Source organism: Lonchura striata, chromosome 12 (genome assembly GCF_050655825.1).
Source record: "Lonchura striata isolate lonStrDom1 chromosome 12, ASM5065582v1, whole genome shotgun sequence".
NCBI classification, from domain to species: domain Eukaryota; kingdom Metazoa; phylum Chordata; class Aves; order Passeriformes; family Estrildidae; genus Lonchura; species Lonchura striata.
In genome coordinates, this window is record NC_140714.1 from 4,249,743 (window position 1) to 4,261,833 (window position 12,091).

At 42.5% G+C, this 12,091-nt stretch overlaps 1 protein-coding gene across 25 annotated transcripts in view; it reads left to right on the forward strand.

Annotated features, from left to right (window-relative positions):
• FOXP1 (forkhead box P1) overlaps window positions 1-12,091 on the forward strand; it is a 380,257-nt gene that overhangs the window by 298,418 nt on the left and 69,748 nt on the right. For 20 of the 25 annotated variants that reach the window (XM_085590023.1, XM_085590025.1, XM_085590021.1 and 17 more), the window contains 3 exons: window positions 4,912-5,049; window positions 6,136-6,225; window positions 11,478-11,637. In XM_085590023.1, the coding sequence (XP_085446149.1) occupies window positions 4,912-5,049; window positions 6,136-6,225; window positions 11,478-11,637 (388 nt within the window). The remainder of the gene's footprint in view (window positions 1-4,911; window positions 5,050-6,135; window positions 6,226-11,477; window positions 11,638-12,091) is intronic. The other 5 variants (XM_085590035.1, XM_085590037.1, XM_085590038.1 and 2 more) reach the window with 1 other exon arrangement.

The following is a 12,091-nucleotide window of genomic DNA, read 5'->3' on the forward strand; positions in this document are numbered from 1 at the left end:
TCTGTGGGTCAGAAGGAGATCTTCACTCCTGATAACATATAATAAACAAAATCGTACTAATAAAATGCTAATTTAATTTAAAGGAGGTTTTTTCCTCTCCTTACAATAGGGAGTTGTATTGTTACAGAGAGCACAGTTATGCTAATGACAGACTACTTAGCTGATTTTACATTAATATAATAAACATTACCTGTCTTAATGTGCTGTGCTGTATTATGGCAAGAGAACTAAGTCTAAAAGTGAGATTCCATTTTGCATAATGAACCATCACTGCAGTTCCTGCTTGAATAATTCCGACAGTGGCGTTTTGTGTTGGGATTTTAGAGGATGAAATATTATGTCAGAAATGTTTTAGTCTCAGGATGGAAGCAGGTCCTGCCTGCCTTCAGCACTTCTTATTTTGCTGGGCTCTGCTCTGGGTTGTGGCATCGTGCCTCTCTGCTTGCCAGGGTGTCAGTGCTATATCTTCTCCTGTTTTGCATTGTTTCACCTGAATGGTTTTTTTTTAATATTTTAAATATAGTGTATTTAATATCTTGCTAATAGGACAGCTCAAGTTCATTGTTTGGTTTTGCCTGGCCGTAGCTATTTTTACTGTAGTTCAGTATTTTTAACTGTTCCTCAACGACTTGTTCTTTTCTGTCTTCAGCTGTTTTGCTCCGTTTAACTTTTATCACAAAATCTTTAACCGAAGAATTGCTGTTTGGAAATCCAAGGTGCCTGGTATGAGGGCTGACTGAAATCAAGTTCGAACATAGATCGCAGGAGAAAAGGATTTTCTGGCAGAGTTATTCTTTATGAATTAAGGAAATCCTCCCCATCTTCCATGCATGCCTGCTGACAGTTAACAGGACCACAGCCGTATCCAGCATCGGAGGCACGGGGTGTGAAAATGGCATTCTTCTTTTTTTTTTTTTTCTCTTCATACAAGATTAAACTACTTGAAATTATTTAGCTAGTATTTAATTATATTAATATCACCAAAAATGAGGGAATGGAGATGATTAAATAGGACTAAATAATTTTCATCCCCGTGACCCTTGCCTGGGTTGTGTGGAGGAGTGACAAATGCATCCCTGCTCTAATTTCATGGGGAAGTTAAAGGGGAGCTTGGCCCAAGTTTGTGGAAGTTTCCCTTGATCAGTCTTGCCAAAGTAGGGTGTTTTTAGGCTTGAAATGGGAGGATCTCAGAGGGGACTGTGGGGCCAGGAGGGCTTTGGGGGATGTGGAGGAGCAGAGGCAAAACCCTGGGAGAAACAGTGAGCGAAGACAATTGTGAGTATTAAAAGACATTTTTTGCCGTTGATGGTATTAGCATGTCAGCAGGTCCATACTAGCACAGCTCCCAAAGCCAAATTGCAGCTGTATTTTTACCTTTGCTGCCAGGTTTACATGCAGCTGGGTATCTACCACACCCTATTGTTATCAGTCAACAATACCAAAAGTAGTTAATTAATCATATCAATAACAACAATCATGTTTCAAGTGCAAAACAGAAATAAACAACTTGAAAGAAAAAAATAAAAGATTGATTTCTTCTCTGCATGCTAACTTAGCATTCTTTAAATATATCTGCCAGTAGTTTAATTTGAACTTCAACTCCCTGAAGGCAGTAAGACAGAATTATTTTAGTTCTTCTTAGACTACCTTCTGTGATTCATTGTTAACTCATAAAACATGCTCATTTTCATGTACTTAAACAGTTAAGTCATTTTTAAAGTTGGTTTGTAATTTTTTTTGGCAACACATTTAAGTTGACATCTGAGAGATAGAAATCTAAAATGAATTTATAGCTCTTGGTTTAGGTTTCACTTACTATCAGACAAAATATCAGAAATAAATATTTTTTATCTAACATAATGTAAAGTATATTAGCACAGTATCTAAAATAAAGTTTAGTTTTGACTGAATACACTCAAAAAGGGACCCATAAATATTAGAGAGCTGTAGTTAAGAACTTACATGACTGTTTTAAATACTATTGATTTAAACCACTGGCTAGATTTTATGAATCAAAGTGTAATTTCCAAGCTTTGGCTATATTTCTCATCACTAAAGCACTCTCTCTTGTGTGCCTTTAGCAGCTTTCCAGACATTCAACACGGGATTAAATGATAGTAGTTACAATGATCAATAGGTTAAGACCGGTACAATCACTCTTACCGCTAATGACCTCGGTAGTAATGGGTAATAAAGTGTGGGCTATAATAGCCTATTGCTGGTGCTGCATGCCCTTTGATTCCTAGTATTACCAGGGACTAGCTACATGGAAAAGTTGGACGTTGGGAGTTAAGAGAGTGGATATATAGGCCATCATTCTTAACTATTTAAAGTCCCTCAGACCGTATGTGTGTGCGCACACTCATCCGGGATGTGTGTTGTAATTTTTAACACAATAGTTTCTGGTTCATTTCGATTTGTTTGTGCAAGGTTTCCGTAAGTTGCTTTCGTGATAAACTAAAGTACAGGCCATGGCTAAATGTGGCTGTTAGCTGTGTTTATAAATGGAAGGCAGCACCTTCTTTAGAAGCGCAGGTGTGGTGTGAAAATGTGGTTTCAGATGGTAAAATGAACGGACCAACACAAACTCGTACTCTGTGTACTTGTACTCTGTGACTGTGTGCAGTACATACATGATTATTTTTTTTTTCTTTCTGCTTAAGTGCTTCTGTTCTAGCAAGGAGTGTGCAGCTAAGAGATTTGTTACTGGAAGGTACATGGCCAGCTTTCAAAGATAGGGCCTAATCGCCAGATCTGTCCCAAGATAAACGTGCAGAGAGGCCATGGAAGTGAATGGGAGTTGTCCCTGCCCAGCTGACGGTAGAATGCAGCCCTTTGGATTAATCACCGATGTGTAGGGTTTGCAGCACCCCACCCTATTCCTGTCTGCATCCCCGCTTGTCGTCATAAATCTGACTGAAGAGTATTTGTCTTGTCTATCTTCCAAGAAGGGCACAAGAAAACATACTTAAGCATGCTTCCTCTTCTGTTTGCTTGGTCCAGCTTCAATGAGAGGTAGTACAAACCCCAGGGTAAAGTAAACTTCTCTGGGGATGAGAATAATGAAGGTGAGTCACGCTTTGGAGCGAAGATAGTGACGGCAGGATTTAATTAAATAATTTTCTACTCCCAGAAAAGTTTGTAAAAGACTGCAGATTAAGATACTCCGAATTAATTGGATTGCCCATCCTGATGGTTCAGTGTCCTCAGAGCTGGTCCTGCGTGGCGAGGTGGTGGCTTTCCCATAGGCAAGGGGATGTCGTGCCATGGGAGACTGACCATTGATCTTGGTGGTTTGTCCCATCATTAAATCTCATTTTGCCAGCATTCCCAGCAGCCTGGACCCCATCAGTGATGTGGGAACATGCTGTGCCACAGGGACTTGCCATGTTGGCATTCGTGGGATGCCATGGGATGTTGCTGGGCTCTGCTCAGGCAAATGTTTTGGAGGCAGTGTCTGGCCCTGGCACACGACATGTACACAACAACACGGGGAGATGTGCGCTCTACATGCGTCTGACCTTCAGGAACCATTTTTAGTTCATCAAGATTAGTGATGCTGAGAAATCAGGACATCAGTGCATAATGACTGTGAAATTAGGAATGAGAGCTTGCTATGCAAATGACAGGACAAATCATGTGAAAAAGTCAAGATAAACTGCATATTAAGACGTTATGTTACATAAAATTAATACTGCATTTCTCTCTTGCTTACTACTACACTAGAGGCTTTTTTTTTTTTAAACTCCTTTATCTTCTGATCAGCTATTGTCTGCTGATTTTTTTTAAAAGTGGTGCATGGAAAAAGTGCTAAACATGTTATTAGCTTTTATTGTAATACATGAGATGACAGGAGATCCTTTTTAGCAAAGTATATCCTTTACTGCTTTTAGTTTTGTGCTGTCATGTGTTTGATTTAAAACTATAGAAAAGTAAGGTGCTTCTGTATTACTGGTAAAACTCATATGGGTTTTGTCTTTTTCTCTATTGTTTTTTTCCCCTCTTTTTCTTTTCCTTTTTTGGGGTGGAGGGTAGAGGGGTGGGTTTCTAGGGAAATAGTCTTCTTGCATTACTGGGACTGACAAAATGGTTCTCATGTAGTCTGCAAATTAAACACAAGTGCAGTGATTATTTTGAATAGCTAAATTACATTCTAGAAAGCTTGCAGAATTCATAGCATTGTCATTAGGTATCCGCTTGAATACAATTTGTGTAACCTTGGCCAAGACAGCCTGTCATTTTAATGTCAGTGTTTTATCTGAACAAGACATCATCCTTTCAGATACAGTGTACAGGTTCCTTGCAAAGATGCCCGTGCAGAAACGTGTTAACAGTTGCAAATATGAAATGCTATCAAGTTCATCACTGTAGCTGTTTGTCACTGAAATGTCATGGAAAGCGGCTTTTAATGGTATCTCACATAATATGAAAGAATTGAAGACATCTGTATGCTGGGTGAATATGGAATGGTAAAGACATCGTGGTAGGGCCTTTCTTTAAAAATTGCATAGGAGTCTAGTGCTGTTATTCACATCACTGAGCCTTCCTTCAATTTTCTGAAAAACCTGTCGTAATAGGGTCTAGATCCCATCAGTGCAGGATATTTGGCTGTTGGATTTCTCTACAGAAGGCAAGGGCTTTCTGGGAGAGGGAAAGACCCAGCTGATGATTTCTTGTAAAAATAAATAAATCTTACCATATTACTTGCTTTAAGGACTTTCTATCCAATAGTGTTTTGCAAAAGGGGAATTTAGTCACTGGGAAGGTGTGGTCAGTACCTGTGTGCTGGCCAGGGTGGGCTTTCAGGACTCTCACCTTCAGAGATGCCAGAAATGGGCTGCCCGGGCATGGGGATGCTGGAGGAGCTGTGGGGATGTGCTCTGACCCTCTTTGTCTCCTCTTGGCCTTCAGGTTCCAGTGTCGGTGGCTATGATGACACCTCAAGTGATCACTCCCCAGCAAATGCAGCAGATCCTCCAGCAACAAGTGCTAACTCCCCAGCAACTCCAAGTCCTGCTCCAACAGCAGCAGGCACTCATGCTTCAACAGGTAATTGTTTCCTTAACAGCTGCTCAGGTGGCCCCTGTGGGTGCTGGAGGTTTCACCTCCTGGAGCACCCTTGGGGAAAGAAGCTGCCACATCTCAGGTCTGAACCTTGGAGCAGCCATGCTGTGAGCTGAACTGACTGCTCTTTTGTTTCCAATTCTAGAAATAGCTACTGGAAACAAATCCAGAGAGCAATGCTAGGAGTGTTTCCAAGATCAGCTAAATAATACAGATGCATATTTAAGTGTCAGGACTTCGGCAGATGTCCCCGTTGCTTTCGCCTGCATCCCTCAGAAGGCTTGGTGTGCCCTGACTAATTGGAATAAACAAGGTAGAAGGGCCATACTTCCCAATTTAGACCTCGTTATTTCCATCTGGAACCATAAAGGGCTGTGGAAACAGAAGTGGAGGGGTTTGCAAGCCTGTTTGATTTCAGCCAGCATATGCTGGGCTGTGTGTCAATGCTTCTCGCAGCCCGTGGTCCTTTCTCAGCTGGAAGCTGGCCACCAAGAAGCCCCGAGGCTCTGTTGTCACAGGGTTTGGCACAGCGGGGTCTCAGGGAGCCGGGGTGGGTGTCAGCATCCCCCCAGGCCGACCCTGCCTGCTCCTCCTGGCTCCCAGGCTCCGTCCTGCCCGCGGCCGGAGCGCTGCCTGCGCCGAGCACATCTGGGGAACGGGAGGAGGAGAGCGTTTCCCAGGATGTCTGTGCATGTATTGAACAACACTTAATACAGTCAAACCCTATCATTTAGAAAGCATGTGTGTTTCACAACAGAGATCTGCCAGGCTCTCTCAGCAAGGGCATTTTGGCTTTGTTGTTACAATCAAAGGTCATTCCTTGCCTTATTTTAATTAGTTTGTGTAGAAAATGGTATGTTTTTCATCAGTTCATTTTGGAGATTACTTTTCAAACGATAATGCCAAGAATAGTCAGTGTGCACTGAATTTATTGTTGAGTTTCAAACTAAAGGTCAGACCATTACAGATAAAAGGATGCTATTTTTCAAATCTCAGTTTGTGTGTTACACCAAAAGGGACACTGAATTGGCTCTCCACTTTGTTACTTACCATCTTTCCTTTTCTTTGTAGCAGCAGCTTCAAGAGTTTTATAAGAAACAACAGGAACAGTTGCAGCTTCAACTTTTACAGCAACAACATGCTGGAAAACAGCCTAAAGAGGTACAGACAATACCCATTTTACTTTCAAACCACAGATCCCTGGGGACTGTCTAGTGGCTATTAAACTGTCATTCATCTTATAAATGATTGCACAACTGAACTGACTCTATCGGGCCTCAGCTTTCAGATTTAGAGTTATTGTCCTGTTTTCGCCTGTGTTTTCCTGTGCTTTCCATTTGCTTGCTGCCACATATTTTATAGCAGAGGACCAGGCCTTGCTGTTCGGTATGAGTCCTGGAGCAGGCATCTAGACTTGTATCTTGGGGAGAGTGCTTTGGGGAGTTAGTTATGGTGGAGAGGGGAGGGGGAAAGGCAGCAGGCCCAGATCACTTCTGTCCTCTCTGAACAAGGCAAAATGCCGAGAGGTGTTGAGTTTGGGCTTGAACTTTCCAGCCAGGGAGGTTCTGGTTGCACATTCCTCAAAGCACGGGCTGAGCAGGAGGGACCCCACTATAGCAGCATCAGCGGGGACTTGGAGAAGACGTGACAGGAGACCTTGCTCTGATGCCACCATGGTCCATAACTGGAGGGGACAGGCCAGGGTAGCTTCTCCCTGTCCTTTAGATACACTTCCAAAATACCTGTCACATCCAAAACTTCATTTGTTTTTGTGTGCATAGATTTAATCTTTCTGCAGTTACATTTACTTTAAGGTGCTGAGCCCACCTCATAAGTCTGGAGGAGTTGGGACTTTGCTGTTTAATCTGACATCAGTGCTGGCTTAGGTAGATCCTAGAAAGCTGCCTCTTGGCGTGAGACACTGGGTGACGTCCGGTGACAGCGGCTGCACTTGTGTCACCTGACAAGGGGTGTTGCTCAAAGCACGCACCAATTTCTGCTCCTCATTCCCCTTGAAATTTTGTCAAATCGTGCCACCTGTGCCAAGTTTCAACCCAGAGTGAATTTTTCCAGCTGAGTTATAAACCCCTGAAAACAGGGGGGTTTATAATGGAAACGCTGACACAACCTTAACCATAGCGCGCTTACGGGCGCCACTATAATAAAAAGGGAACAGATTAAAAAGTGTCTAAAATGTAAATCTAAAGGACTAACAGTAATTAAAATGGAAATGGCACAGGGAGGGAAGGCATGTAATTGTGAGATATCACTGTGCAGAATGCTCTCAGCTTTGTTTTGCTGGCTGTTTTTCTAATTCAGTAGGGCTTACTCATCAGTGGCAGTTCAATGCGCGTTAATGACTCTGGGATGCAGGCATCACTCTGGACAAAGAAATGATTATTGTGCGGTCAAAAGAAGTTCAAAGACAAGAAGGGAATTTCAGTTTTTTCCTTAGAGATCCACATTCAAGAGCATATAAATTAAGCCAAATGTTAAAAACCACAGTCTGAAAGCTGACTTCAAAGTCACAACTCTCTAATTAATGAACTGCGAGCTTCAGTTTGGACAAGTCGTGGTTTGATGCGCCCATAAATCAACATGACAGGTCTGTTTCACAGTCTCAGACAGCGCTTGTCATTGAGTCACATCAGATGTAAACACAGCAGAAAAAAGAGGGAATATGAAGGAGGTGCAATTGATCAACAGAATTGGTAAAAACCCACTTTTGAAACGCATTATGCATGATCACAGGAAATGGCGATAGCCTCAAGAGGCTTTCTCCTTCTGCTGTTGCTTTTTTGAATCAGATTTCTAACAGCCTTCAAAAGGGAGAATAAGAATTATGGAGCTTCTCCCCTGTGGCTGGCAGGCAATAACCCCCTGTTGTTATTTTGTGCTTCTTTCTTTTCAAAGGCGTCAAAATTTAGTTTTTTAAAGATCTTTAACTCTATATTTGAAGACAAACAATAAAGGGCTGCCACTGTCATTCTTATCAGTTACCAGGGATTGTATTTTTTCTTTCTGTTGCCACTTCTTATTAACCTCTTATTTGGTCTATTAGACATAGTTTTGAATGCAAGCCTACATGCTGGGAGAACATGAAAGTTCAGATGAGCTCAGAGGGCAGATAAAGAAATTTGAAGGGGAAAGTTACACAGCAGAATGAACGATAAAAGTTAACTCTTCTAAATTGCTGTTGTCAGACAGGAGAGCATCTCAGACACAAAGATGAGGGCTTGGAGCTTAAAGAAAAAAAAATACTTTGTGTTAAAAAAGACAAGAAGGGAAGTTAGACAATGTGATGGCATTTCAATATCTAACACACTGATTTACTGTGGTCACACTTCTGATATTACACTAGCAAAAGCAACAATAAGAAAGGACTCCTTCCTGTTTCAAGAAGAGCATTTTAACACGATAGCTGGAAGGAGAACAAGGACCTAACTCTCTTCAGCTTATTCTAGGGGTTTGAGGGGGGAGTATTTTTGCTGATGGTTTTAGTGGAGATCCATTTCAACAATGCATTTCACCCCACAGGTTTGTTCAGCCCAGTTTAAGGAGGTTATTCTTGCTAAATTAGCATGGAAAAGGTGGTCTTGTATTATTTTATTTCTTCCCCCTCCCTCTGGCACTGAAAACTGACGGGCAGCGCCGTGGTGGGGGCCGGCGGCTGCCGTGCTAACGAGGGCTGAGCTTGTACCTTGACAGATGGAACAAGCGTATTCATGTACGGCATCCCCCAAGTCATTTTGTGAGCGCCTTGTCCTATTGTGCTCTCGTGAAAAAAAGGAAAACACAACCAACCTCCCCAGCCCCGCTGGTGAACGGGACCCGAGCAGAGCAGCAGACAGACCCCAGCGAGGTTCCAGGCGGTTTTACTCAAGGGCTGCGTGGGGTAGCAGAGGGTGAGCAGTACCCAACAGCGAGGGGCAGAGGTGCTGGGGGGTATCTCATTCCTGTTCCTGCTGTCCCCTGGAGAATTTGGGGCTCCCCAGAGCCAGGGGGGTGCTCGGGGTCCGGCGCAGGACGGAGCGCGCTGTTTATCCTCCGGCACTGTGACAGTTCATGTTAGGCAGTAGGGAGTAACCTAAGAAAGGAAAAGAGACCTTTGACAGAAGCTTTAGGGAGGGGATCAAAAATGCAAGTTTTATCAGGATATTTCAGCATTTTAACACTGACTACTGACCTGACAACAGGACTGCACCGAGACCTTTTTTGTATGCATTCAATTGTGAGAAGTAAACAAACTGCCTTGTATCCTGTGTTTGGTAACTGGGTGGGGAGCGCAGTTTGGCAACGTGTCTTGCTTTTAAATTCTTTCTTGGACAATGGGCCTTGTATACTTTTATATCCTGGCTTTTCAAAGTAGAGTGCGTTCAAGAGCTTTTCTTAGGATAGCTGAGAAGACAACCAAAAGGGCATCATTCAATTGATATAAGGGTTTTTAAAAAAAAAAAATCTGTGTGCTAAGTTTGCACTCGTATGGCAAATAGGTAAAACACAGCTTACTACTAGTACTAATAATATAAATATATTAATATAAATACTTTAAGTGTATATATTTTAAAATTAATATTTATGGAGGCAAACATTACTTTAGCTCAATACAACTGTTGCTGGGGCCTGCATGCATATGGTGCTGTTGCAAATAGTTGCAACAAATGGATGTGTCAGAGCAAGCTGTTGCAAAGAAATGTAAACTCTCTGAGTTTCAGAATATCCAAACACCTATTTGTTTAGATGTGTTCCTGAAGTCCAAGGTTTTCTTTGGAAGTAAGATAAATTGAGTTTATAAATAAGACGAATGGAATGGCTGACTTTTCAGAGTTGTGGGTATGAAGTCAGTTGCAGTATTAGGATTGATGGGGCATGGTGGTACGAGAAGGTGGGGGTCAAAGCCACAGTTGATGTCTGTCAGTCGTGCTCCAGCAGCTCTGGTGGGACTTTTTCCCTGTGTAACACCAGTAGGGAATGGAGCCAGTGATCCTCCGGCCTGGTGTCAAGGAAGGGTCACAGAAAGCTCAGGATCTGGCTGGGGTTTGTTTGTGAAAGTGTGCAGTTTGGTAAGAGTTAATTTTCTTTCCATAATTGTTAGCCATAATGTGTATAAGACCTCCACCTTGATATGATTCCTAGCAGATTAGGGATATTAGATAATTTCCTTCTATTTATTGTACTACTGCACTGTATTATCTTTCTATCACTCAGATAATTACTAAGGAAATCTACATTAATTTTTTTTGGCTAGCACAAGGAACTGCTAAACACTGGCATGATGTATTGATGTTTTACACAACAAAAGTTTTCCTCCTGTCATTGTACAATAAATAAAAAGATATTTATCAAAATGCAAAGCCTTTCATGGATTTTAAAGAACAAAGCAAATAAAATACAAGATGAGCATGGAAGCAAAACCTAGAGGCTTCCTTAACTGAACAAAATTAAGGACTCTGAAGCCTCGAGTACTGTACATATTAAACACTCACATTCAAGTAAGATGTTGTTTGCTAAATTATGAATGTGTGTAATTAAAATCTAGTGGCTGTTTCTATGAAAGATTTACAATGTTATTTCATCGTTTGTCATGGCTAATTAACAATATTAGATGAAGTTTTTCTTCTTCAAAGGTCTGATTTTTTCTCATTTATTTATGTCAGAAGTGATAAACAGAGTAGTTAAAAGCTTCTCCGGGTACAGTAGTGAGAAAAGCAACATGTTCTTTTACACCTCGAAGGTTCAGGGTTCACATCCCTGTGGAGTAAAGCAACTCCATCTTCTTTCTAGTGAGAATAATTAAAAATTTCAAAGTGCAGAAGTGGCAGCCTTAAATACAGCACAGAATAATTCCAATGTAACAGAAAGTATTGTGAGGCTTGATGGATGAAGAAGAGAGAATGAGTATAAAATACCATAAATTAAGCCAGTCGAATTGCCTTAATAGTTGAGACAACCCTTGAATGAGCAAACAGAGCACAGTGCAGGGTTTCTTGTTACATCTAAGTGTGATGTGATCATGGGGTGTGATTCTTACGTTCTTTGCCTCAAAGAATTACCCGGGATTTTCATCAGTATTTGCTTTACCCACCACTGGAACACAGCCATGTCTGGGGTGAAACATGAACACATGGACTAAGAAATGCAATAGATACTTGTAGTTGGGATGGCAGCAGGGATTTAGGTTGGGTGAAAGTTAACCACTGGAGATGAGAATCTGCAGCCCTGTGTTAGCTCCAGCATCTAACCATACATCAGGATCTTTGCCAGGGGTGGTGGGCTCGCTGGCTTGGCCTTGATACCAAGTGACTGCCATCAGAAATTGAAGCAAGTTGAGACAAGGAGCCCTGTGAATCCTCTGCTTTGCTCTTGTATTAACAAGTGTGCATTTCGATTTTTTTTGTTGTTGTTTTTTCCAGCCCCAGCAGCAGCAAGTGGCCACGCAGCAGTTGGCCTTTCAGCAGCAGCTCTTACAGATGCAGCAGTTGCAGCAGCAGCACCTCCTGTCTCTGCAGCGTCAGGGGCTGCTGACAATCCAGCCTGGGCAGCCTACTCTGCCTTTGCAACCCCTTGCACAAGGTAGGTGAGGGGTTTGGGTGGCAGAGCAAGGGCAAGGGTGCACATTCACACAGAATTGTCACGTGGCGGGGAGAGAGAGAAAGAGCTCACTGCCTCATAAAATAATAAGCACAGAAAGATTCTGACGGGCAGGGTGGGCATTATGAAGGTGTTTTTTGAGAAGGGTGATGCTGCAATCCTGGGCTGTTCTGACTGGCAGGGTGCAGAGGGCTTGGAGTTCACATGCAGTTTGCACAGCTGTAGCCGGTCTGGCAGACTCAGAGCTGCTGGTCGTGCTCATCTGGGCTCGGAATCCTTCACAGGAGGAGTCTTTATCGATTCCTGCTGCTGGCTTCATGGCTAAGGGTGTGTGAGAGCAGCTTTTCCTTTCCCACATGTGTTGATTGGGCCTTCCTGGTCCCAGCCTGGCCATGAGCTGGCACAGGGCAGCTCTGACCCACAGGCTGGGGAGCTC